The 26,823-nt window shown below is 46.1% G+C and overlaps 1 protein-coding gene across 8 annotated transcripts in view; it reads right to left on the reverse strand.

Annotated features, from left to right (window-relative positions):
• Nucleotides 1–23,287, reverse strand: part of BRD7 (bromodomain containing 7) — a 48,028-nt gene extending 24,741 nt beyond the window's left edge. For 4 of the 8 annotated variants that reach the window (XM_062177331.1, XM_062177332.1, XM_062177330.1 and 1 more), the window contains exons 1-7: nt 23,177–23,287; nt 22,587–22,795; nt 13,053–13,229; nt 8,293–8,422; nt 7,594–7,651; nt 4,596–4,740; nt 285–395 (exon numbers count right to left, since the gene is read on the reverse strand). In XM_062177331.1, coding sequence (XP_062033315.1) covers nt 285–395; nt 4,596–4,740; nt 7,594–7,651; nt 8,293–8,422; nt 13,053–13,229; nt 22,587–22,795; nt 23,177–23,225 — 879 coding nt within the window. In that variant the 5' untranslated portion in view covers nt 23,226–23,287. Of the gene's footprint in view, nt 1–284; nt 396–4,595; nt 4,741–7,593; nt 7,652–8,292; nt 8,423–13,052; nt 13,230–13,552; nt 13,619–19,573; nt 19,745–22,586; nt 22,796–23,176 lie in introns of those variants that run through there. The other 4 variants (XM_062177334.1, XM_062177333.1, XM_062177335.1 and 1 more) reach the window with 4 other exon arrangements.
• Between the last annotated feature and the right edge of the window lie 3,536 nt (nt 23,288–26,823).

The raw sequence follows: 26,823 nt of genomic DNA on the forward strand, positions 1-26,823 counted from the left end.
GCTGCCCTTCGCAAAACTAAGTCTATCCAGTGAGTATCAATTTAAGAGCCTTGACAGAATTAATCCCGTGTGAATGTCAATATTTATTTGTATTGATTCCAAATGACAATCTTCCTGTTCTAATTTTCTTCTCTTTATTAATTTCTCATTTAATATTTTCTACTTTAATATGGTCTGCTAACAAAATCAGTATCTTACTTGGATCGGTATCACTATGACCAACAAACGTAAGGATATGGATTACATGATAACTGTTACTTATGACAGAGTTTTAATAAATTTACCTGGCTGAGAATTTTCATCCCTGAGTGTAAGAGCTTCTTTGCAGCTTTATAATAAATGGTCTCTGGCTTGTTATAAATCATGGCGTTAGTACACATCAGTTTGAAGTTATCCTGCAGAGAGAAGAAGAAAAATGCACTGAAACAAAGCAGAGTCCCCACAGTCCGTTTTGAAGCCATACAGTCCCCTAGATTCTTTTTCAAAAAACACCACCCCTATTCTTTAAGGTTTATTAAACACTAACAGCAATTTGACAAGTTTTAAGACTTACCAATAAAATACTGCTAAATTTACTTAACTAAGCTACATTCTTTTTTTTTTTTTTTTTTTTTTTTTAAAATAAATGGTATTTACTACAAATATAGAGTAAAGCTAAAGTGGAATCCTAAGTTCACACCAAATGTATAAAGACTTGAGAACTACATGGGTGTCTGATTTGTAATTCAGGTTAAAAAATTTCATTAACATTGTACTATAGGTTAAGTGACTTAAATAACAGAAAGCTTTTCATAGTTTGAGACTATGCTGCCTGAAGTTAACTATGCTACATTCTTTGCCAAACTCTTAATCATTTTATAGCACTTGTGCATAAACTTTATATGTCAGAACGAAATTTTTAAATAGAATTCTTCAGTATAATCTCACTGTAACACAAAAAGACAATATTCCTGTCTCTTACTTAATAATGTCAGCTGAGTAGTTCATGTAATTTTTTTTTTTAAAGATTTATTTCAAAGTCAGAGTTACAAAGAGAGGGCGAGAGAACTTTCACCTGTTGGTTCATTCCCTAGATGGCCTCAACAGCCTAGGCTGGTCCAGGCCAAAGCCAGGAGCCAGGAGCTGCTTCTGGGTCTCCCACTTGGGTGGCAGAGGTCCAAGCACTTGGGCCATCTCTCATTGCTTTCCCAGGTCATTAGCAGGGAGCTGGATCATAAGTAGAGCAGCCAGGACACAAACTGGTGCCCATAAGGGATAAAGGTGTTGGAGGCAGTGGCTGAACCTGCTGTGCCACAATGCCAGAGCCTACTCTTAATTATAAAACAAACATCTTAAGTTTCTATTTAGACATTAAATATTTTATTTCAGATCCTGACTGAACCCTGGGAATAGTGTTAAATTAACATCTTCTGCCAAATTCAAAATAGCTGAGCAAAAATGTTAAAACATTTACACTAATTTTCTCTTCAGAGTTTGGATGCTATCAAAATTTACAGAAGGTTACAAAATCATGTCACTATGAAATTAACCACATAACTTCAAGGAGTTAAAACATATAACTGGAGCAGATAAATTATCAAAACTATATTTTTTGGCTTAAACTTCAATGTATGTGTACATGTGCTGGAGCACTTCAACTCACTGCACTTTTTCATGGTTAAGTAAATTTCGTATCTATGAATGAGAGAGATACACCAAAGCTTAGTAGGTTAAAATAGTAAGAACTAAAGAAAAACAGAGGGGCTGGCGGTATAGTGCACAAGTTAAGCAGCCCCCTGTGATGACAGCATCCCACATGAGCCCTGGTTGCTCCATTTCCAATCTAATTCCCTGCTAATGCCCCTGGGTAAAGTAGCAGAAGAAGGCCCACGTACCTGGGCCCCCGACACCCATGCAGGGACCTGGATGGAGTGCCAGGCTCTTGGCTTTGGCCTGGCCCTGCCCTGGCTGCTGCAGCCATTTGGGGAGGGAATCAGCAGATGGAAGATCCCGCTCTTTCTCTAATTCTGCCTTCCAAATAAGTAAATAATTTTTTCTTTTGAAGATTTATTTATTTATTCGAAAGGCAGAGTTTCAGACAGAGGAGGAGAGGGAGATCTTCCATCCACTGGTTCATTCCCCAAATGGCTACAAACGCCAGAGCTGGGCCAGGCCAAAGCTAGGAGTCTGAAGCTTCTTCCGGGTCTCCCACATGTGTGCAGGGGTCTAAGCACTTGGGCTATCTTCTGTTGCTTTTCCAAGCATATTACCAGGGAGCTGGATTGGGAGTGGAGCAGCCAGTCTCGAACCAGCACCCTTATGGGATGCTGGGCAACACAGGCAGAAGCTTAACCTGCTACACCACAATGCTGGCCCCATAAATAAATTTAAAAAATAAATAAAATAGGAAAAAAATGTGCCCTAACAAACTCCTACAAATAGAGCCATTGTAAAAGAATCACCATGTACCTGAAGTAGTAATTATGAAATGTATGAAGTTTGTAACTATAAAGCTGTATAGTTCTGCATACATTCCTACAGACTTACTTCTAAGGGTACAGTTTAAAAATTTGCCATAGAATGTCAAATCCCCATAAGCAAGGTGGTAAAAAAAAAAGCATTTTAAGTGTTAAAGTGATCACAGGGACAGAATTAAATACTAAAATGATCATATAGATAGGATCAATCATTAAACTGATTATACAAATAGGATTAAGTGTTTGGCAATAATAATAGATAGAATTAAAAAGGCATGAACACTCCAACATGGGAAGCAGTCCATACAGCAGACTCATAGAAAGACAATTGCTTAAAGTAACACTCTGACCTCAGAATTAGCCCTTAAGGCATTCTGATCTGGCCAAAAGGCCCACAAGAGCATTTCAGGCATGCAAAGCCAAACCACTGTGGCAAAGAATCCTAAATGCAGGACCTCTGTGGGAGAGACCCCAAGGGAAAGAAATGGTCATCAAAAGGTGTATTTTGCTTTGAATGGAGGAGAGAACTTCTACCTTGCTTATGGCTTTGTCTAAATATTGAAAGACTCTGTGGATTCAAAAGGCTTCCATAGCCTTGGCAACTCATGTTAAGAGCCTTGGGTGATCACTGACATCAACCATAAGTGTGTTAATTGTTAAATTAACAACAGGAGTCACTGTGCAATAACTTCCCATGGAGGACCTCTGTCCTCAAAGAGTTGTATTATGAGAGTTAATAGTAAAACTTGTTCTCAAAGATCTACCTTGTATTAGTATATTAAGTGGAGGATATTCTTATGTCTCATAAGTTTTAGATAAGTCTAAGTGCCCATTTCCATTGCCTGTTTCCTTAGGTGCTTCTTTGATTAATGATAAAACTTGTCCTCAAAGAAAAAAAAGTATATTATCGCAAAAATTAAAAGAAAAATAAGAAAAGAAGCAGGAGGAAGGGTGGGAACAAGAGAAAGAAGAAGAAAGAAGAGAAAACTTAACCTAAAAGCCATCAAAATAATAATGTATCTAATGTTACAGTTGAGAATTTTTTTTCATCATCTTTCTGTAGTCTTGGTTTGTGTTGATTTCAGAGGTACTTGTTTTATCTTCCAAAGAGAAGGAACCATATATGAAACTTGCTTTACACTAAATCAACCAAATGTAACTGATTTTGGTAATATTTTATCTCGAGGTTTTCCACGTAAACATGTTAGTGCTCATCTGACCTAAGGGTTAGACCCTAATTGGTGAGAACAAGAGAGGGAAGGGGTAGGAAATGGGGGAAACCTGGAAGAAGTTCCTGATTTGGACTGGCTCAGCTCTGGCTGTCACAGCCACTTGGGGAGTGAACCAGTGGATGGAAGACCCCCTAGCTCTCTGTAACTCTGCCTTTCGAATAAATAAATCTTTAGAAAAAAAATTAATTTATACGAAAGACCCAGTTTTCTTTCCTTTTTTTTTTCCTTTTTGACAGGCAGAGTGGACAGTGAGAGAGAGAGAGAGACAGAGAGAAAGGTCTTCCTTTGCCGTTGGTTCACCCTCCAATGGCCGCCGCGGCTGGAGCATCGTGCTGATCTGAAGCCAGGAGCCAGGTGCTTCTCCTGATGGCTTTTAGGTTAAGTTTTATCTTCTTAAAGTTGAAGAAAATATTATTAATACCAGGAAGCAAGTCACTTATCAAACTTGAAACTCTAAGTAAACCTTTAGTATTTCTGGACAAGGCATTTATTCTGCATTTGAGAAGTTTTGTATACCTTATATGTCTAGAAATGGAAAAAGAAACTTTCAATTTTCATTAAAATATCAATTTTACTTGTATTGATCTGAAGTTAAAATAAACCACTTTTTCATTTTAAAACTTGAGAAAAATATATTGTGATCAAGGAAAGTATAAATAGAAGATAGTAATGGGCTCATTTCTTCTTATTTGCATAACTAAGCTCATAAAAAGTTTTCTAAGAAAGAAAAGGCAAATATTTTAAAAATTAAAATAAATGAGTCTTAGTAAAATAAAAGATCAGAAAGATTCTGAATATTAAGTATGCAAATTTCATGTGTAAGATCTAAGAGTCTAACTCTCAATTTAATAAAAAAGATGTTAGCTCTGTCTACTTTCCCAATCAAAACATAAACAAACACAATTACCTTCAGTTCTTCTATGGACTGGTAGTCATTGTTCTTGATCTTTTCTTTCATGGTACTAAAATCCATGGGGTGTTTAATGATCATGGAGTAGCCGGGAGCAATAAAATCAGTCACAGGAAATGAAAAGAAAGCACTTGGGTCTTTTCTGTGAAGACACGCAAAAGGCAATGTTGTATTTTATTTCCACTACAAACACATCTACTGAAGCCACAGGAAACTTCACAGGTACAAAGAATTTGTAGTATGTTTTTTCATGGAAAATTGAAGTGAATTTTGAAAACTAGTAACTACTTTTTATTTTTTTTGACAGGCAGAGTTAGACAGTGAGAGAGACAGAGAGAAAGGTCTTCCTTCCATTGGTTCACCCCCCAAAATGGCTGCTACAGCTGGCGCGCTGCACCATCTGAAGCCAGGAGCCAGGTGCTTCCTCCTGGTCTCCCATGCGGGTGCAGGGCCCAAGCACTTGGGCCATCCTACACTGCCTTCCCGGACCACAGCAGAGAGCTGGACTGGAAGAGGAGCAATCGGGACAGAATCTGGCGCCCCAACTAGGACTAGAACCCGGGGTACCAGTGCCACAGGTGGAGGATTAGCCTGGTGAGCCACGGCGCCGGCCTTGTAGTTGCTATGGGTAACAGTATTCATCTCTGGATAACCTCTTAGAAATACCTTTCAGAGCAAATTACCTTGAAAATTGGTCATTTTAATACACAGTCCACCTAACTTTGACAAAAAATGGAATCACCAAACTTGATTTGTGGCATTTTTTAAAAATCAGGCTTTAGCTGAGTCTCAATGATGAACAATTCTACAATTGCTCAGAGTAATAAAAAAACTCTGGTTCTGGGGCCAGTACTGTGGCACAGTGGGTTACGCCACAGTCAGTAGGCACTGGTTCGAGTTCTTGCTGTTCTACTTCCAATAAACCTCCCTGCTAACATGCCTGGGAAAAGCGGTGAACAGCCCAAGTGCTTGGGCCTCTGCAACATGGGAGAGCAAGCAGCAGCTCCTGGCTTCAGCCTGGCCCAGCCCTAGTTGTTGAGGCCACTGGGGAGTGAACCAGTGGATGGAAGATTTCTCTTTCTCTATAAATCTCCCTTCCAAATAAATAAACCTAAGAAAAATAAAGAGTGCTTCTGTATTCTAATTTCCAAGATGTTCTGAATAATGCTATGGTCCCTGGACTAAGAGATACTTTTTTTTTTCCCATATTTATTTATTTATTTGAAAGGCAAAGTTAGAGGGAAAAGAGAGACAGAGAAGGATCTTCCATCCACTGGTTCACTCCCCAGAAGGCTGCAGTGGCTGGAGCTAAGCTGGTCCAAAGCTAAGAGCCAGGAGCTTCATTCAAGTCTCCCATGTGGGTGCAGCACTCAAATACTTGGGCCACTTCTTGCTGCTTTCCCAGGTACGTTAGCAGATAGCTGGCCCCAAAAGATACTTTCTTAAGGAAACTTCATTAACCTACATTGTGGGCTTATGTTACAAGATATAAAAAGTAAAAAGCAGGAGCCAGTGCTGTGGTAAAGTAGATTAAGCCTCTGCCTGGGGTGTAGGCATCCCATATAGGTGTCAGTTTGAGTCTCGGCTGCTCCACTTCCAATCCAGCTCTCTGCTAATGGCCTGGGACAACAGTGGAGATGGCCCAAGTGCTTGGGCCCTACACCCATGTTGGAGACCTGAAGAAGCTCCTGGGTTCAGATTGGCCCAGCTCTGGCCATTGCGGCCATTTGAGGAGTGAGTGAACCAGTGGATGGAAGACCTCTCTCTCTGTCTCTCCCTCTGTCTGTAACTCTGGCTCTTAAATAAACACACAAATCTTCAAAAAAACAAAAAACAACAAGGCAGCCAAAACGCATTTTTTAGGCATACCTTCTAGATGGGATAGAATATGCAATACTTACCTGTTACCTCCCTCAGGAGAAGTACTGAATAATTTATTCCAGCATGAGACAAGCAATGTGTTTTCTCAACTACTCTATAATACCAAAAAAAAAATCAGACCAGTACCTTTTGTCCTTAACTGCAAAGGTGAATACAGATTACCCTACAGTTTTACTGCAAAAAATTATTTATGATGCATTCCAGACCAACAAAGTACAGCACAGTGAGAAAAAAAAGTCCATCATCAGGATGCATTCCCTTTAACTATGAAACCTACATAAATAATTTAAATATCTCTGAGCTGAAAATTCAAATTTGTAGTAGAGAGATGTTAAAATAAATACTACAGTGGGGGTCAGAGGGTTAAGCTGCTGCATACAATGCCACCATCCCACACTGCAGTGCTGGTTTGAGTCCTGACTGCTCTGCTTCCAGCCTAGCTCCTGTGAACCTACCTGGGAAGGCAGTGGAGCATGGCCCAAATACTTGGTACCCCTCCCAACACTCATATGATAGTCCTGAATGGAGTTCCTGGCTCTGGCCTCACCCTGGCCACTGTGGCCATTTGGAGAGTAAACTAGCATAAGGAAGATCTCTGTCAATCTGCCTTTCAAATAAATAAAAGGTATCTTTAAAAAGATATTGTAATAAAGACTGCTATACTTTTCCCTTTTAAGAACTTGTGGCTGGCCTTGTGATGTAGTATATGAAGCTGCTGCCTGTAGCACTGTCATCCCACATGGGCACTGGCTGGTTTGAGTCCTGGCTGCTCCATTGTCGACCCAGCTCCCTGCTAACAGCCTAGGAAAAGCAGCAGAGATGGCCCAGGTGTTTTGGGCCCCTGCCACCCACGTGGGAGATCTGAATGAAGCTCCTGGTTTCTGGCTTTGGCCTGGCCAAGTGCTGGCCGTTGCTGCCATCTGGAGAGTGACCAGCAGATGGAAGACCTTTTCTTTCTCTCTGTAACTCTTTCAAACAAACAAACAAGTTAAAAACAAAAAACTCTGCCTCCTTTAAAAGAACCAATTAGGTAAATTTTGATTTAGACTGCAAAATACAGCTTAATTACATGGTTAAGACTCTACACATTTATCAAATGTTAGAAAAACATTACCTCTGCAATTGTCTCATCAGTTGATTCAAAGCTTCTTGAAGGGGTGTCTGTTCTACTTCTAAAGCAAAGAAGAAAGGAAAAGGGTATTTTAAAAAGGAAGATTCTGAGTTCTTACTTAGCTTTTTTGTTATGAATTCTATACCTTCATTTTAAAAACATGAAAGTTGAGAGTGTCAATTCAAAACAGGCTAATTTAAAGCTCTTATATAGTGAGAAAAAAAAAAAAATCTTAGAAAACAAGTCAGTTACAAAGCTTTAAAACTTAGGCTGGGCCGGCGCCGTGGCTCAATAGGCTAATCCTCCGCCTTGTGGCGCCGGCACACCGGGTTCTAGTCCCGGTCGGGGCACCAATTCTGTCCCGGATGCCCTTCTTCCAGGCCAGCTCTCTGCTGTGGCCAGGGAGTGCAGTGGAGGATGGCCCAAGCGCTTGGGCTCTGTACCCCACGGGAGACCAGGATAAGCACCTGGCTCCTGCCATCGGATCATCGCGGTGTGCTGGTCGCAGCGTGCCTACCGCAGCGGCCATTGGAGGGTGAACCAACGGCAAAAAAGAAGACCTTTCTCTCTGTCTCTCTCTGTCTCACTGTCCACTCTGCCTGTAAAAAACCAAAACAACAACAACAACAACAACAAAAACAACCTTAGGCTGTCCCAGTCTCTGCTTCCTTGTTCTGGACAGTTAATTCAGGGGACTCTTACCTTCCTGCTTGGCTAAGGAACTTGCAAGAGGCTTCTCAGGAGGGAGGTCTAATCTCACAGGGGTGTGGCACTGGAGGTCTTTTTCTGCCTCATTCTCCACACGGTCTCGATCTCGCTTCTTTTTATCTTCCTAAATGGATCAGAGAGAGATAATTTAGAAATATTTCAGAATCATTATCTTTAAATACACAAATCAAATGTAAGGCACTACTGAAAACAGATTCTTAATTAATGAAATTTTAATGTATCTTACTGCCATCTACTGGAAAATGAGAAAATGACATGTTCATAAAGGGGAAAAAAAAGTACTTTTCTATGCCAGAAATAACCAATTAGAAAACTATTACTATTCACATAAGCAATAACATATCTAGAAATACTGCTAATAAAACATGCCCAAGACGTCTGAAAAAAATTATGAACCATTATTAAAAGCCATAGCAAAAGACACAAATAAAAGATATACCATGTTCATGAACTGAGATAACTAATTCTCTCTCTTTTTTTAAAAGATGTATTTATATTTGAAAGGCAGAGCTACAGAGAAGCAGACACAGAGAGAGTGAGGTCTTCCAGCCGTTGGTTCACTCCCCAGATGGCTGCAAAGGAGCCAGTCCAAATCCAGGAGCTGCTTCTGGGTCTCCTATAGGGGTGCAGGGACTTAGGCCATCTTCTACTGCTTTCCCAGGCCAAAGCAGAGAGCTGGATCAGAAGTGGAGCACCCAAGACTCAAACTGGTGCCCATATGGGATGCTGGCACTGCAGGCCCCCAGCTAATTTTCTTTAATCAACAAATTCAGTGAAACAATCCCTCAAAATTATAAACAAGATTTTCCATGAAATTCATGGAAATGCCAAATGTACAATTTACCTGGAAGAATGAATGATCAAGAACAGAACAGTTTTGAAAAAGGTCACAGAAGGTATCTCAGATATTAAGAGTTTATATAAAGTGGGGTGGGCACTGTAGCTCAGTAGGTACAGCTGCCGTCTGTAGTGCCAGCATCCCATATAAATGCCAGTTTGAGACCTGGCTGTTCCACTTCTGATCCAGCTCTCTGCTATGGCCAGGGAAAGCAGTAGAAAATGGCCCAAGTGCTTGGGCCCCTGCACCCATGTAGGAGACCAGGAAGGAGTTTCTGGCTCCTGGCTTCGGATCAGCCCAGCTCTGGCAGTTGCAGCCATTTGAAGAGTGAATTAACGGATTGAAGACCTATCTCTCTGCCTCTCTGTAACTCTACCTTTCAAAAAAAATAAATCTTAAAAAAAAAAATTCCTAACTTGTCATTAAAAAGGAATTTATAGTGATAATAAAACAGATAAATCAGAGGACAGATCAGACAGCCCAGAAACGGACCCATGCACTTCTTTAGAAAACTGTTAGTATATCATAATGATGGCATCACAAATCAGTGACAGAGAGTGGTGCTGGGAGACACTAAGGAGAAAATAAACTTAGGTCCCAACCGTCTATCATATGTAAAAGTAACATCCAGATTTAAATGTATAAAGATTCTTTAAGATCCAGGGATAGGGAAAGATTTTCTTAAATAAGATACAAAAAAGAATAAATCTTAAAGGAAAAATTCAATAAATCTGACATCAAATTTATTAAGTTTGGTATCTCAACAAACCCATAATCCAATAAAAAAATCTAGCTACAGACTGATATAAAGCAGTTAAAATACAAACAACTCAAAGTATTAACAAAGATTACATAAAAAGCATCTATAAATCCATGTAAAAAGGCAAGAAACCCCCCCCCCCCAACTCACAACACCTGGGTAAAGGATATCATAAGCAACTCACAAAAGATACCTGAAGTGTCAAAAAACACGAAAACTAGTTCATGCTCCCTAAAAGATGGGGAACTACACATTTGAAAAACCAAAGGGCATTTCATGTCTCTAATAAAAATTAAAAGGTCCGAAAATATCAAGTGATTTTAATGATTTAGTTATTTATTTGAGAGGTAGTTACAGAGGGAGAGACTGAGAGAAAAGTCTTCCATCCACAGATTCACTCCCTCAATGGCCACAACGGCTAGAGCTGGGCCGATTCGAAGCCAGAGCTTCTTCCAGGTCTCCCATGCAGGTTCAGAGGCCCAAGGACTCGGGCCATCTTCTATTGCTTTTCCAGGCTGTAGCAGAGAGCTCGATTGGAAATGAAGACTTAAACCTGCGCCTATGTGGGATGCTGGCGCCACAGGCGGAGGCTTAGCCCACACAGGACCGGCCCCGAAAATATAAAGTTTTGATAAAAATGAAGAGAAATGGGGCTCTTAAACCTTATAGATTGTTGAGTAAATTGAGAAATTATAATTATATAAATAAATAATTCCTACAGGAGTTCAGAGATGGGTGGGAGCATAAGATACAAATGGATAACTGAACTTCATGGCTTTGTGAATCCTAAGAGAAGTATGAGGAAACTGTTCCAGGAGGTTTAGGATATCTGGTGGGGTGGGGAGTGGAAGAGAGGACCCCTAGAGACTGACTCTTTCTTCTGAAATGTGGACTGGACAGCTGAAAAGTCAGTATGTACCCTGCCTTCCCCAACGTGAGAAGAACTTATCCCCAAATCTATGCAGGGATATAGCATTCTATTCAGGGATGTGCTCCAAAGTCAGCACATAAATGAAAACTGGGTTCTCAGACCACCTTTGAAAATACAAATACATGAAGTAGTCCATAAAGAAAAACACTCATGGTTTCATACATATGATCTTTTATAGTAAACTGTACACATAATTATATAACAGGAAAAAAATATTTCCACTTACTATTATAGTCATATTACTATTACTACTATTTCCCTTATCGTACCCTGATTTTTAGAAAAAATTTACTTGAGGGGCTGGCACTGTGGCGCAGTGGTTTAAAGCCCTGGCCTGAAGCACTGGCATCCCATATGGGCGCTGGTCCTAGTCCTGGCTGCTCCTCTTCCAATCCAGCTCTCTGTTATGGCCTGGGAAAGCAGTAGAGGATGGTGCAAGTCCTGGGGCCCCTGCACCCGCATGGGGGACCCAGAAGTTCCTGGCTTCAGACTGGCACAGCTCTGGCTGTTGCGGCCATCTGGGGAGTGAACAGTGGGTGGAAGATCTCTCTCTCTCTCTCTCTGCCTCTCCTCTCTCTGTGTAACTCTAACTTTCAAAATAAATATTTACCAAAAAAAAAAAAAAAAAAAAAAAAAAAAAAGAAAAAAAAGAAAAAATGTACTTGAAAGGCAGAGTTAGAGACAGAGAGATGGATTTTCCATCTGCCAGTTCACTCCCTAAATGGCTGCCATGGCCAGGACTGTGCCAGGCAGAAACCAGCAACGTGGAATACCACCTGGTCTCCCATGAGGACAGGAGTAAGACAGTGCAAGTACTATCTTTTGCTACTTTCCCAGACACATTACATTAACAGGGAGCTGGTTCAGAAGTGGAGCAGCTGGGATGCCAACTGGCTCTCACAAACGATGTCAGCTGCAGGTGGTGAGCAGCTTTACCCTCTGTGTCACAACTCTGGCCCTAACCTGATTTCTAAAGGCCAACTCAATCAAACATTTCCCGAGCAAAGTCTTCTGTGACTGCCCAGCCCTATGTAATCTCAGCAGCTTCAGAGCTAGAATGCTGCCTCGGCAGAGATGTTCTTCATTAACGACTCTTATTTTACTGAAGATGTTTTAAGGGCAGAGTGAGATTTCTTGTTTTAGCACTGACAGCTTCATTTTTCTTACCTGTAAAAAAGCTAACAGGATCTGGATATACATCCAAAAGAACTTAAAGCAGGGCTGTGACTAAATTTTTCTAAAACTTATGTTCACAGAAGCATTATTCACAACAGCCAAAGGCGGAAGCAGATCAAATGTCCACTGACCAATGAAAAGATAAACAAAATGTGGCAGGTCCATACAATAGTATTCAGCCTTAAAAAGGAAATTGACACAGCCGGCACCATGGGTCAACAGGCTAATCCTCCGCCTAGCGGCAGCGGCACACCAAATTCTAGTCCCAGTCAGGGCACCGGATTCTGTCCCGGTTGCCCCTCTTCCAGGCCAGCTCTCTGCTGTGGCCAGGGAGTGCAGTGGAGGATGGCCCAAGTGCTTGGGCACTGCACCCCATGGGAGACCAGGAGAAGCACCTGGCTCCTGTCATCGGATCAGCATGGTGTGCCGGCTGCAGCGCGCTGGCTGCGGCGGCCACTGGAGGGTGAACCAACGGCAAAGGAAGACCTTTCTCTCTGTCTCTCTCTCACTGTCCACTCTGCCTGTCAAAAAAAAAAAAAAAAGAAAAAAAAAAAGAAAAGGAAATTGACACAAACCACAACATACATAAATTTTGAGGACATGCTAAGTGAAGTCAGTCAGTTACCAAAAAAAACTGCTGTGAGTCCATAATTATGCAGAGTAATCAAATTCATATAAACAGAAAGTAGATGAGAGTAAAGAGCCCAGTGCTCGGCAAAAAAAAGAAAGTAGGGTGTTGGTTGCCAGGGGTTGGGCAAGAGAGGGGAAATGGGGAATTGAGTGTATGTGAAAAGTTCTAGATATTGGTTGCACAATGCAAATATACTTAAAATTATTGAACTGTAAGCTAAAAATGGCTAAGATAGTTAATCTTATGCTATGTATATTTTATAATTAAAAAAATTATAATACTGGTGGGTGTTGTGGCACAACAAGGCTAAGCCCCTGCCTGCAATACTGGCATCCTATATGGGTGCCAGTTGGAGTCCTGGATGCTACACTTCCAATTTAGCTCCCAACTAATGCACCTGGGAAAGCAGCAGAAGATGGCCCAAGTCCTTGGGCCCCTGTACCCATGCAGAAGATCTGGAGGAGGCTCCTGGCTTCAGCCTGGCACAGCCATGGCCATTTGGGGAGTGAACCAATGGATGAAAGATCTCTGTCCTTTGCTTTCTCTGTAGCTCTTTCAAATAAGTAAAATAAATCTTAAAAACAAAACAAAACAAAAAACCTTAGTATCAATCTCACAGGATTATGGTTAAGGAATAAAGTAACATATGTAAAACACTCAGCACAGAACCTAGAATGTAACATGTGCTTAATAATTAACAGTTGTTATTTGTAAAATGTTATGTGTGGCTTTCCAGTAATCACCATCGAGTATACGTATGGTTGTTCATTTAAAATGACTGGGGTGGGTGCTGTGGCTCAGGGTGTTGAGGCACTACTTGGGTCACCTACATCCTGTATCAGGGTGCCTGGGATTGAGTATTGCCTCTGCTTCAGATCCAGTTTCCTGATAAAGTACCTGCCAGGCAGCAGATGCTGGACCAAGTGCTTGGGTTCTTGCCTCCCACATGGGAGACCCAGAGGCAATTCCTAGCTTTTGGCTTCCAGTCCTGGCTTCTGTGGGCATCTGGGAAGTAAACCAGCAGATGGAAGGGCTCTCTCGCTGTCTCCCCTAGCTCTGTCACTCTGCCTTTCAGATAAAAAAGAAAGAACACTTCTGTGATCATTTTAATAAATCGTTTACCAACTTAACAGCCTACACAGATTTTCATCCACTGCATCTTAGTTTTACTTAACTGTCCTTTTGTGTATATATCACTAGATCTAACAGTCTGAGCATTTTTTCATGAACTGATATTTTAGTTTTTTTTTAAAAAAAGACTTATTTCTTTCTTTTTGAAAGGCAGTTACAGAGAGGCAGAGGCAGAAAGAGAGGTCTTCCATCCACTGGTTCATTCTCCAAATGGCTGCAATGGCCAGTGCTGGGATGATCAAAAGCCTGGAGCTTCTTCTGGATCTCCTACATGGATGCAGGGGTACAAGGACTTCTACTGCTTTTCCAGGCTATAACAGAGGGTTGGACTAGAAGTGGAGCAGCTGAGACTCAAACCAATGCCTCTACGGGGTGCTGGCACTGCAGGCAGCAGCTTTACCCACTATGCTACAGCACCAGCCCCTACTTTACTTTTTTTTTTTTTTTAATTTTTATTTTTGACAGGCAGAGTGGACAGTGAGAGACAGAGACAGAGAGAAAGGTCTTCCTTTTGCCGTTGGTTCACCCTCCAATGGCCGCCGCGGTAGTGCGCTGCGGCCGGCGCACCGCGCTGATCCGATGGCAGGAGCCAGGTGTTTATCCTGGTCTCCCATGTGGTGCAGGGCCCAAGGGCTTGGGCCATCCTCCACTGCACTCCCTGGCCACAGCAGAGAGCTGGCCTGGAAGAGGGGCAACCGGGACAGGATCGGTGCCCCGACCGGGACTAGAACCCGGTGTGCCGGCGCCGCTAGGCGGAGGATTAGCCTATTGAGCCGCGGCACCGGCCCTACTTTACTTTTTTTTAAAACACTTATTTATTTGTTTGAAAGGCAGAGTTACACAGAGATAGGAGAGGCAGAGAGAGAGAGAGGTCTTCCATCCGATGGTTCATTCCCCAGTTGGCTGCAACGGCCGGAACTGTGCCGATCCGAAGCCAGGAGCTTCTTCCAGGTCTCCCATACGGGTGCAGGGGCCCAAAGACTTGGGCCATCTTCCACTGCTTTCCCAGGCCATAGCAGAGAGCTGGATCGGAAGTGGAGCAGCCAGGTCTCGAACTGGCACTCATACAGGATGCTGGTGCTTCAGGCCAGGGCGTTAACCTGCTGCACCACAGCACCCGCCCCCCTATTTTACTTTTTATACAACAGGATAAGTGACTTGAAAAATGCAAGGTTTACGGCTAGCATTGTGGTGCAGTGGGTTAAGCCACCGTCAGCGAGGAAGCATTCCAGAGGGAACACCAATCTCGTCCCGGCTGTTCCCCACTTCTGATCCAGATCCTTGCTAATGCACCTGGGAAGGTGGTGAAAGATGCCACCTGTGCTCCCCAGGAAAGCATTTCTGGCTCCTGGCTTGGGCCTGGCCAATAGCTGACTATTGTGAACATTTAGGGAGTGAACCAGCGGACTGACGATCTGCCTCTGCTTTTTGGTAATGCTAATACAAATTCTTTGTCAACTGCTCAGCATCCAAATGGCTGAAAACAAAATTCAACACATTTTCATAAGAGTGGTATCTAGAATATGGTCTGGTTAAACCAAGGCGTGTTGTATCTAACGCTTTTGTTAACATCAAATATCACTCAGGGTTAAGAACTACTGAGTCTACCTGTTGGGCTTTCAAAAACTAATATGGTCAGGGCTTTTCTACTCAAAAGAAAATCCCCTGGGACCAGCACCATGGCCAAGTAGGTTAATACTCCACCTGCAGCGCTGGCATCCCATATGGGCGCTGGTTCTAGTCCCAGCTGCTCCTCTTCCAATCCAGCTTTCTGCTATGGCCTGGGAAAGCAGTAGAAGATGGCCCAAGTGCTGGGGCCCCTGCACCCGTGTGGGAGACCCGGAAGAAGCTCCTGGCTTCGGATCGGTGCGGCTCTGGCCAGTTGGAGTGAACCGACGGAAGGAAGACCTCTCTCTGTCTCTCCCTCACTGTCTGTAACTCTACCTCTCAAATAAATAAAAAGAAAATCTCCTAACCAAGACACTTCTGAAACATCACAATGCTTTGTGTTACATGTGCATGCTTTCCCAAAACCTTATCTCATTAAGTAACAGATTTCCTGACTGCCAGCTGAGTACAATGCTGTACCTCTTTCCCCACTTAAAAGATTTCCAAGCTTCCCAAGTAACTAGGGTAGTCGACGTGATTAAGCTCTGGCTAATGAAATACAAGCAGGAGTTATGCACGCCTTTTAGGAAAACACTTTAAAGGAAAAGGTCATCCTTTATCCTTCTCTTATGCCCTTCCTCCATTCTGCTGCATGGACCTGAGAGAGTCCACTCCTCAGAGCCAACTTACTCCAGGCCCACAGATGTCACACCGTCGACTTCTTCCAAGAAGAGACCACAAGCAATTTCTGTTCCTGAAACTCCCTGGATATCCAGAACACAGCTCCGAGAGGGAGCTCTTTCTGAAGTTTTCCTCCTCCGCCATGATGAGCACAAAGAACCCGCTCCCCATACCTGGCCTGGCAAGAAAAGGCCCTAACAGCCACTGCAGAGCCAATGGCACCCTCAGAAAACCCAGAAACATCCTACGTTCTGCAGCCTATGGACCCTGGGCAACTTCCTTTCTTTGAGGTTTTCCTTAAGCTGTTGTAAAATGGAAACCCTCATCTACCTGTCCTACTCTACAGGGCGTTATGGCCAGAGGAGACTGAATGCAAACACACCTCACTCCACGATGCCATCGACATAGAAAGAGGGCTAATGATGAGCGCTGCAGTCAAGAAAGGGCAGAGTGGCTGGACCAGAGAGGAAACTCCCAGACATTGATCTCGACGACATCCTTATAAAAGTATAACACTGTGTGTACAACGAGGCCCCTTCAGCAGTATTTTAAACACTCAAAAGTGATATCTCGAGCGGTATTGTGGTGAAGTGGGTTAAGCCACCACCTGTGATGCTGGTATCCCATATAGGCACCAGTTGGAGTCTGGCTGTTCCTTCCACTTTTCTTTAAAAAAAATATTTATTTATTTATTTGAAAGTCAGAGTTACACCTAGAGAGAAGGACAGACCGAGAGAGAGAGAGAGAGAGAGGTCCTCCATCTGCTGGTTCACTCCCCAACCGGCCACAATGGCAGGAGCTGTGCAGATCCAAAACCAGGTGTCAGGAGCTTCTTTTGGGTCTCCCATGCGGGTGCAGGGGCCCAAGGACTTGAGCCCATCTTCTATTACTTTCTTGGACACAGCAGAGACCTGGATCAGAAGGGGAGCAGCTGGGACTTGAACTGGCACCCATATGGGATGCTGGCACTGCAGGTGGCAGCTTTACCCACTATATTACAGAGCTGGCCCTTGTTCCACTTCTGATCCAGCGCCCTGCTAAAACACCTGGGAAAGTGGAAGAAGATAGCCCAAGTGCTTGGGCCCCTGCACCCATGTGCATGACCTGGAAGAAGCTCCTGGTTTCAGGCTGGCACAGCCCTGGGTGGTGCAGCTATTTGAAGAGTGAACCAGCAGATGAAGGCCTCTGTCTCTCCCTCCCTCTCACTCTGTCAAATAAATAAATCTTTTTTAAAAAAGTAGTATTAGTGGCTGGTGCTGTGGCTTAGTGGGCTGAGTCTCTGCCAGTGGCACCGGAATCCCATATGGGTGCCGGTTCTGATCCTGGCTGCTCCTTTTCCGAGGTGTCTGGCTCTTGGCTTTGGAATGGCCCAATTCTGACTTTTGCGGTCATTTGGGGAGTGAGCCAGCAAATGGAATACCTTTTTCTGTCTCTCCTTCTAACTCTACCTCTCAAATAAATAAATAAAATCTAAAAAACAAAAACAAAAACCCCCCAAAAAACCCACTAGTATTAAATAAAAATACAGTGCATCCATATAACAAAATATCATGTAATCAATAAAAAGAATGAGATAACAAGAAATGAATAATATGAGTATAGCAGTGTGTCATGGTGGTGACTGCCAGTACTAAAACCAGAAGTGGGGGCCAACACTGTGGCATAGAAGGTTAAGCCTCCACTTGCAGTGTTGGCATTGCATATGGGCGTGGGTTCAAGTCCCAGCTGCTCCACTTCTGATCAAGCTCCCAGCTAATGGGCCCGGGAAAACAGCAGAAGATGGCCAAAGTCCTTGGGTCCCTACACCTACCCCAAGGGAGACACAGAAAAAGTCCCTGGCTCTTGCTTTTGGCTTGGCCTAGCCTCGGGCCATTTAGGGAGTGAACCAGTGGACAGAATATCAGTCTCTTTCTCTGCCTCTCCTCTGTAACACTGATTTTCAAATAAATAAATAAATAAAAAATGAAAACAAAAAATCAGAAGTGTTTTAAAGTGGTTACTTCAACTTCTATTTAAAGATGCATTGGGGAAAAAAATAAACCATAAAAAAAGATAATAAAAAATATGCAAATATAACAGGGCAAGCAGAAGAGACAAGGGTGTAAAGATGTCAGTATACTCGTGAGGTAGGAGGAGTCTGCAGAACACAGAAAACAAGATACCTCCTGCGGGCAAAGTAGTCAACTGAAGGGAGTCCAAACTCCAGAACACTGGAGAAGCTCAGACATAAGGATTCAGCCACAAGTCAAAAGTGGGGAGACCAGAAATACTGGCAGCCAGGAGGGGAGCATTTTTCTCTGGAGAAACTGAAAAGCCAAGAGGAAGCATCTTGTAGCTCCAGACATTTGGGGCACTCCCCACAATATGATCAGGTCCCTACTAGTCTACGGTGAAGTTCATTAGCTGAGAACATTTGTCTGGACACAAACAGGCTTTACCAAAAAAAAAAAAAAAAGAAAAAAAAAGAAAAAAAAAAAAGAAAAAAAAAAAAGAGAAAAAAAAGAGAGAGAGAAAGAGATTTATTTGAAAGGGATAGTGTAATCCTCCGCCTTGCGGTGCCGGCACACCAGGTTCTAGTCCCGGTCGGGGCTCCGGATTCTATCCCGGTTGCCCCTCTTCCAGGCCAGCTCTCTGCTATGGCCAGGGAGTGCAGTGGAGGATGGCCCAAGTCCTTGGGCCCTGCACCCGCATGGGAGATCAGGAGAAGCACTTGGCTCCTGGCTTCGATCAGCGCTATGCGCTGGCCACAGCGGCCATTGGAGGGTGAACCAACGGCAAAAAGGAAGACCTTTCTCTCTCTCTCTATCCACTCTGCCTGTCAAAAAAAAAAAAAAAAAAAAAAAAGGGGATAGTGACACAGAATAGAGAGACACAGAAAAATCCTCCACATCCTGGTTTATTCCCCAAATGCCCACAATAGCCAGGCCCTGGGTGAAGCCAAGAACACCACCAGGGTCTCTCTCAAGTGGGTGGCAGAGACTCAAGCAATTGAACCACCATCTGCTGCTGCTTCCCAGGTGCATTAGCAGGGAGCTGGGTCAGAAGGGGAGCAGCTGGGACTCAAACCAGCACTCCAAAATGGGGTCTTGGGCACCCAAGCATTGTGCCACACACAATGCTGGCCCTAACAGGCTTTTTTATGCTGCATGTTTAAACACAATCAGACTACAGAAACTAGATAGATAACCAGAGGATGCTTTTAACATAAAAGACCAAACAAACTGAAGAACTCAGGGGAGACAGAGACAATGCAAGGAACAATAAAAACAACTTCAGAGAAAAAAAGGAAAAAATACTTGTATTAGTAACCACAGAAAAAGAAAATTAGATACCACATCTGAAAACAAGAATGCTATTAAAGAAAAGTGAGAGCCTAAAAAAGGATTATTGGAAATTCAAAATGTAAGATCTGAAATAAAGGGAGGTCATTTGGCACAAAGTGTGGCTGCTGGGGCACCCATATCCCTTATCCACGTGTCTGGTTCAAGTCCTGGCTACCTGCTTGTGGTCCAGCCTCCTGCTGGTACACACCCTGGGAGAGGTCCCTGCCACACCACGTGCGAGACCTGCACTGAGTTTCAGGCTCCTGGCTTCACTCGGCCCAGTGTTTGATGTTGTGGGCATCTGGGGGTTGAACCAACTCACAGAAGATATCTGTTTCTCTCTCTGCTGTTCAAATAATAGAAAACATAAGAAAACTGGAAGACAAATCCAGGAGTCCAATATCTAAATGGCAGGGACTCAAACAGAGAAAATGCAAGAAATGAATTACAAAAACACTTCAAGAAAATACCTCGAAATTGAAGGCACAAGTATTCATTGTGAAACAAATTTTTCAAAAGAGTTAGCAACGGTCAGACATGGAGAGCTAAGAATGAGCATGACAATGAGGAATGGGGGTTACGGTGCAGTGCATTAAGCCCCAACTTGAGGTACCTGTACCCCAGATCAAGGTGCCTGGTTTGACTCAGCCTCCTGCTAACGAGCCTGGGAGGCAGCTAATGATGGCTCAAGTAACTAGGTTCCTTCCATCCACGCGGGGGACCCAGGTAAAGTTCCACTTTGTCACTCTGCCTTTCCAATCAACAAATAAATCTTATCTTTTAAAATTATTATTATTATTTTTAAAACCAGAGTTAGAGACACAGAGAGATACTTCATTCACTAGTTCACTATTGAAATGACTGCACAAGCCAGGGCTGGAGCCAGGCTGAAGCCAGGAACCTAGAGTTCCAGCAGGTCTCCCAAATGTGTGCAGGGGCCCAAGCACTTGGGCCATCTTCCTCTGCTTTCTAGGCACATTAGCAGGGAGCTGGATCAAAGTGGGGCAGCAAGGACATGAACCCATCACTTACAGGGCATGATGGCATCACAGGCAGTGCTTAACCCGCTGTGCCACAATGCCAGCCCCGATAAATAAATCTCCAAGGGGGGCGGTGTGTGCCAGCATGTGGTGCAGTGGATTATGCCACTGCTTCTGGTGCCAGTCGAGTCCTGGCTACTCAGCTTTTAACCCAGCTTCCTGATGGTGCAGAAAATGGCTCAAGTACTTGTGCCCCTGCTTCTCATGTGGGAGACCAGGATGAGGCCCTGGCTCCTGGCTTTGGCCTGGATCTAGTTGTTGTACCTACCTGGAGAGTGGGATCAGTGGTCGGAGGATATCTTGGTGTGTCACTCTGCCTTTCAGATAAGTAAATTTTACAAAAAAGGGGGTGTGGGACAGGGAGGGAATGGCACTAGGCTTCTCAATAGCAAATTTGGAAGCCAGAAGACAATACAGCAATGTCTACAAAATTCTGTAAGGAAATAATCTTCAATCTGAAATTCCATTCAGTCACACCATCAACCTGTGAGAGTCTGTGAAGAGCAGAATAAACATTTTCAAACATGTAAGAGCTCAACAAATCTACTTTCATTTTTTATTTATTTATTTTTAAATTTATTTGACAGAGTTAGTGAAAGAGAGAGACAAAGGTCTTCCTTCTGTTGGTTCACCCCCAAATGGCCGCTATGGACGCAGCTACGCCGATCTGAAGCCAGGAGCCAGGTGCTTCCTCCTGGTCTCCCATGCGGATGCAGGGGCCCAAGCACTTGGGCCATCCTCTTCTGCCTTCCAGGGCCACAGCAGAGAGCTGGACTGGAAGAGGAGCAACCGGGACTAGAACCCGGCGCTCATATGGGATGCCGGTACCGCAGGTGGAAGATTAACCAAGTGAGCCACAGCACCAGCCCCCAAATCTACCTTTCATGCTTTGTTAGGAAATCTCTCAAGTTGAGAATCAACCAAAACAGGAGACTAAATCTAGAGGGAGGAAGACATAAGATCCAGGAGGCAAGAGTCTCAGAGGTCTGGTCAGCAACTGACGCAGCTTGAGGAGCCGCAGGGCTACCTGACGCACGTTTCAGAAAAGGATGTGCCTGATCTTCTGGAAAACTCAACTCTGATGGGTTTCAGAAAGCTGCTAAGGGTTTCAGTAAGTGATAATCAAAAAAATGAAAGCAATTAACTGGTCAAGATCAGTTCTGCAGTATTTGTATACTGTTTCTACTCAACAATAATTTAAAAAACCCAATGAATGTAGACTTAACCAGTAACTGTGATGCACCTATGCTTAGGAAGGGAGAAGGGGAGACTGGAGCCAGGAAGTTGTACATGAACACTAATTCCCATCTACTGTTGTCAGCAAAAGATGTCAGTCGAGGGGCCAGTGCTGTGGTGCAGCAGGTTAATGCCCTGGCCTACAGCACCCGCATCCTATATGGGCGCCGGTTTGAGTCCCCGCTGCTCCACTTCTGATCCAGCTCTCTGCTGTGGCCTGGGAAAGCAGTAGAAGATGGGCCAGGTCTTTGGGCCCCTGCACCCACGTGGGAGACCAGAACAAGCTCCTGACTCCAGATCAGCGTAGCTCCGGCCGTTACGGCCAATTGAGGAGAGACCAGCGGATGGAAGACTTGTCTCTCTCTCTGCGTAACTCTTTCAAATTAAAAAAAAAAAAAGTTAATTTTACTAGAACTGGTTACTTCTGCAGAGGACCATATGATAGACTACAGGGAGAAAAAAATGTTTGGTGTTCACTTCTGTACCCCTTGGAGTCTAAACGACAGTTTGGACATACATGACTTTCATGATTTAAGAGAGAACGCACAACAGACTTGTCTGCTGCTTCAGTCTAACTAAAGGCAAGAAAAACGGAGAAGAGATTTAAGGAATTCCAGAGAGGGAAACACGCAAGACCGAGGAACGCAGCAGTGTCTAATCACAAGGAAACTCGTGCTGCACACAGAAGCCAAGGTATACAAGCAGCCTATGGATTTTACAGCCACTCACCGCAGGCTCAACCTGCGAGGGCAGCCGCCTGGCGATCCCCCGGGGCTACCTGGCCCAGCTGGCCAGCCCGGACCCCAGCCGCTCCTTCCCACGCAATCTACTCCAGGCCTCCGACGGTTTCCGCTGCTCCCTTCGACACCACACACGGGACCAGAGAGACCCCGCGAGGCCGCCGCCCCTTACCTTGACCCGCCTGCGTTTGCTGCCCCTCTCCTCCCCGGGACCCTGCTTCTCCCCCTTCTTCCTCTTCTTCCGCTTCCTGTCCTTGTGCTTGTCGTGGTCATTCTTGTCTTCGAAGAGGCTGGAGTCGTGGCCCGAGCTGCCCGTGGAGAGCTCGGTGACTTCGTTCCCTCCCACTTTGAGGACCAGCTTCAAGGGCTTCTCGACATACTCTGAAACGGGGACGGACAGCGCCCGCATGAAGGGGGCCCCGCCGCGCGCGCCCCGCGCCCCCGCCCCCCCCACAAGCACCTGTTGAATGACGGACCCTCGCCGCCGCGGCGCCCCCCGCCCCGAACGCTCCCGGGCCTCTCGGGGCCGGCCCACGCCTCGCCGCCAGACGCCCGCCCACAGCCAGGGGGGTCCCAGGTTCGAACGCCGCGACCACCGCCGCCCGGGGTCTGCGCGGACCCGGGCCGGCCGCGCCCCCTTCGAGGGTCGCGGCCTGCCCCGGGCAGGAGCGGCCCCACGGCCCGCCTCGGGTGCTCGAGGGTCCGTTCCGAAGGACGAAAACCCCGCGGAGCCGCCGCCCCCCGCCGCTGCCCACGCCTCACCCTCGTAGAGGTGTTTGTCCGACTTGTGCTTCTTGTGCTTCTTGCCCATGTCCGACCGGGCCCCGGTGCCCGCCCCCCGCGCCAGGCCCAGGCCGTGCGGCGCCGCTTCCGGTCCGGGCCAGGCGAGCGGAGGGCGGGAGCGGGGCCCGCGAGACCCCGCGCCGCGAGGCAGGGGGACGGCGCGCGCCGCGCGGCGCGAGGCCCCTCACGAGAAGACGGCGCGCGAGACGCGGCCGGAGCCCGAGAGCGGCGGCGGGGCAGCCAGCGGCCGGCGCAGAGGCGGGAGAGAGGGCCCGCCGCGCGCGCGGGGTGACGGCGGCTACGCGTAGCGGCCCCTGGCGGCCGGAGGTGGAGCTACAGCCCTCGGAGGCGGGGCCGGGTTCGGAGGCGGGGCCGGGTTCGGAGGCGGGGCCGGGCCGGAGGCGGGGCCGGGCCGGAGGCGGGGCCGGGCCGGAGGCGGGGTCGGGGCGAGGGCCCTCGCTCTGCTTCGCTTTCTCGCGTTTCTTGCCTGCCTCTCCTTTTTCTATCTCTCCTCTGCGTCTTCCTTCCCTTTTCTCCGGTTTCTTTCTTCCCTTCTTCCTTCCTTCCGGTCCTTCTCTGCCCTCCTTTCCTCCTCCTCTCCAACCCTCCCTTCTCTCCTCTTTTTTATGCTTCCTCCTTCAGGGAGCCCTCCCTGCTTTCCCTTACCTATAATTCTTCCCTTTAACAATGCTCATTGCACTCTATATGTCTACCAGGTCTAGCAAACCCAGGACAATGGTGGCTGCGGGATTCTAATTTTTTTTTAAAGATTTATTTATTTGTTTGAAAGAGAGAGGGAGGGAGAGAGAGAGATCTTCCAGCTGCTGGTTCACTCCCCGGATGGCTGCAACAGCTGAGGCTGGGCCTAGCTGACATCAGGAGCCTGGAACCTCATCCAAGTCCCCAAGCACTTGGGCAATCATCCACTGCCTTCCCAGGTGCATTAGCAGGAAGCTGGATCAGAATGGAGCAGCTGGGACTTGAACTGGCACCCATATAGTTGAAGCTGTTGCAGGCAATGGCTTAACCTGCTGCACCCCAAGCTGGCCCCAGGATTTAATTTTTTTAAATATTTATTTGGAAGGCAGAAATAGAGAAGGAGAGAGATATCTTCCATCTGCTGGTTCACTCCCCAAATGGCCGCAATGGCCAGGAGCGTCATCTGGGTCTCCTATGTGGGTGCAGGGACTCGAGGACTTGGATCATCTTCTTCTGCTTTCCCAGGTGCACTACCAGGGAGCTAGATCAAGAGTGGAGCCACCGGGACTCGAACCAGCGCCCATATGAGATGCTGGCACTGCAGGTGGAGGCTTAACCTATTACACCACAGCACCAGCCCCCAGGATTCTAATCTTAAACAAAGACAAAATCTGAATGCGCTGGGGTTGGCGTGGTGGCAGAGTGAGTTAAGCCGCTGCCTGTGATGCCAACATCCCACATGGGCACAGTTTGAGTTCTGCTGCTTCGCTTCTGATCCCGCTCCCTGCTAATTCACCTGGAGGAGCAGCTGAAGATAGCCCAAGTACTTGGTCCCCTGCACTCACATGGAGACCCAGATGAGCCTCTTGGCTTCGGCCCAGCCCAGATGTGGCTATTGCAGCCATCTGGGGACTGAACTAGTGGATTGAAGATCTCTGTCTCTCCCTCTCTCTGTAAATCTGATTTTCAACATAATTAAGTAAATCTTAAAAAAAAAAAAACTAACATGCACATCAAAATTTTTTTCAAACAATGGAGAGAAACATAAAATACCCCCCACTTCAGTCCTGAAGGTAAACACGAGTTAACCAGTTCCTGTAAGTCCAGCCACAGCCTTTTCTTCCACAGGTCAACATTTAAGTGCACAATGTAATTTGTCAGTCATTTACACTTTAGTAAGAGTTTGGACCCATGGCTCACCACTCCCAGAAAGATGTGTAGCCTTATCTTGAACTCCAGTGGTGAGATGGGAGGTATATATTTTAGGACCCTACTGTTGACAAGCAAGTGATAGGAACCCACTCTGAATTATGCCAAATAATACAGAGGGATTTATTGGTTCACGCGTTCAGAAAGGACAGGAGTAAAGCTTGCCTGGGAGAAGGTGGGGACCAAGGGTTTGATGCTGGGGTGCTCTGTCTCGTCTTTGCTTGCCTCTGTGTCTGTTGGGATCCATCCCCAACACTCCCTCCCACGGACTGGAAACAGGGTCTCTTCTGTACAGGGTCCTGACCAATTGGAACAAGGGTCTCTTTCCGATCACCTTTAGGGGCTGGGAGATTGATCCAACTTGGGTGCAAGTCCACCTCCAGGGCCCTGAGGAGTGGGGTGTGTGATGGTGGCCGTCCTGCCGCCCCTCTGGTCAGAGGAGGAGGAGGGGCCTCTCACGAAGGGAATTGCATTTTCGTGTCTGTTTCCTCCGTGTAGTAATCCTCTCTGGCATCTGTGAAGTCGAGGTGGGGAGGGACGAGGGCTTGTGTTGGTTAAGGAACGTCTCTTCCTTTGAAATCAGGCCACCAAGGCCCCTAAGTAGGGGGCGGAACTTGGTTCAGCTTTTCAGCGGTTGGCTGGAACTTTGTGCTTTAGGCACCCCTGTGCCAGCTCCCAGTGTGGGTCCAGCCTCCGCCACGGCATGCCTCTCTTTAACCAGTTTGCCAGTTTGCCTGTCCCCATCGCCCCGTGTGCTCCCTGAGGACAGGTCTGGTCTCAGTGTCTTGGAACCCACAGCAACTGGTACATTGGCCGCTGTTCACCGGACGCCCCTCCAAGTTAGCCGAACCTCTCCCCGGCCCCCTCTTTAACCACCACACCCACCTCCCTTCTTCACAAAGGAAGCCAGGTCTTGGCAGCGCCCTCACTGGCGTGTTTAGAATGGTGTTAAAGCGAACTCCAGAGGAGGATGAAGACGTTGGCATTCGCGTGTTTGTGCAGTACAGGAGATCGGAGGAGGACTGAAGGAGTGGAGATCTGGGGCCGGCGCCGTGGTGTGGCGGGTAAAGCTGCCGCCTGCAGCGCCGGCATCCCATATGGGTACCAGTTTGTATCCTGGCTGCTCCACTTCCCATCCAGTTCTCTGCTATGGCCTGGGAAAGCTATGGAAGATGGCCCAAGTCCTTGCGACCCTACTCTCGCGTGGGAGACCCAGAGGAGGTTCCTGGCTCCAGGCTTTGGATCGGCGCAGCTCTGGCCATGGCAGTGAACCAGCAGATGGAAGGCCTCTCCCTCTCTCTGCCTCTCCTTCTCTCTCTGTGTAACTCTGACTTTCAAATAAATAACTAAATCTTAAAAAAAAAAAGAGTGGAAATCGTTTCTCTTGGGAGTTTTTAGATCTGGGGTCGGTGGTGGTGGGGTCCTGGGAGCTACATGAACAGAGAACTCGATAAATGACTACTTGACGGAGTTCCGGTTTGGTGATGCCTGGGCAGGGGGTGATTCCAACTTGGGCAGTGAGACGCGGGCTTGGCTGTAGCAGCAAATTGTTCTGCAGAAGGAGATGGAGGCTTTTCTGCTCCTGCCAACTCACGGCCTGCAGAGGAGGAGACAGGGGGATGTTAGGGCGAGGACCAGGCTGGCTCAGGACGTCCTACGTCCTACCCGGTGCCTTCCTCTGTCTGTGGGCCCCCGTCACTTTCCTTACAGCCTGCTCT

Source organism: Lepus europaeus, chromosome 19, assembly GCF_033115175.1.
Source record: "Lepus europaeus isolate LE1 chromosome 19, mLepTim1.pri, whole genome shotgun sequence".
Lineage (NCBI taxonomy): Eukaryota > Metazoa > Chordata > Mammalia > Lagomorpha > Leporidae > Lepus > Lepus europaeus.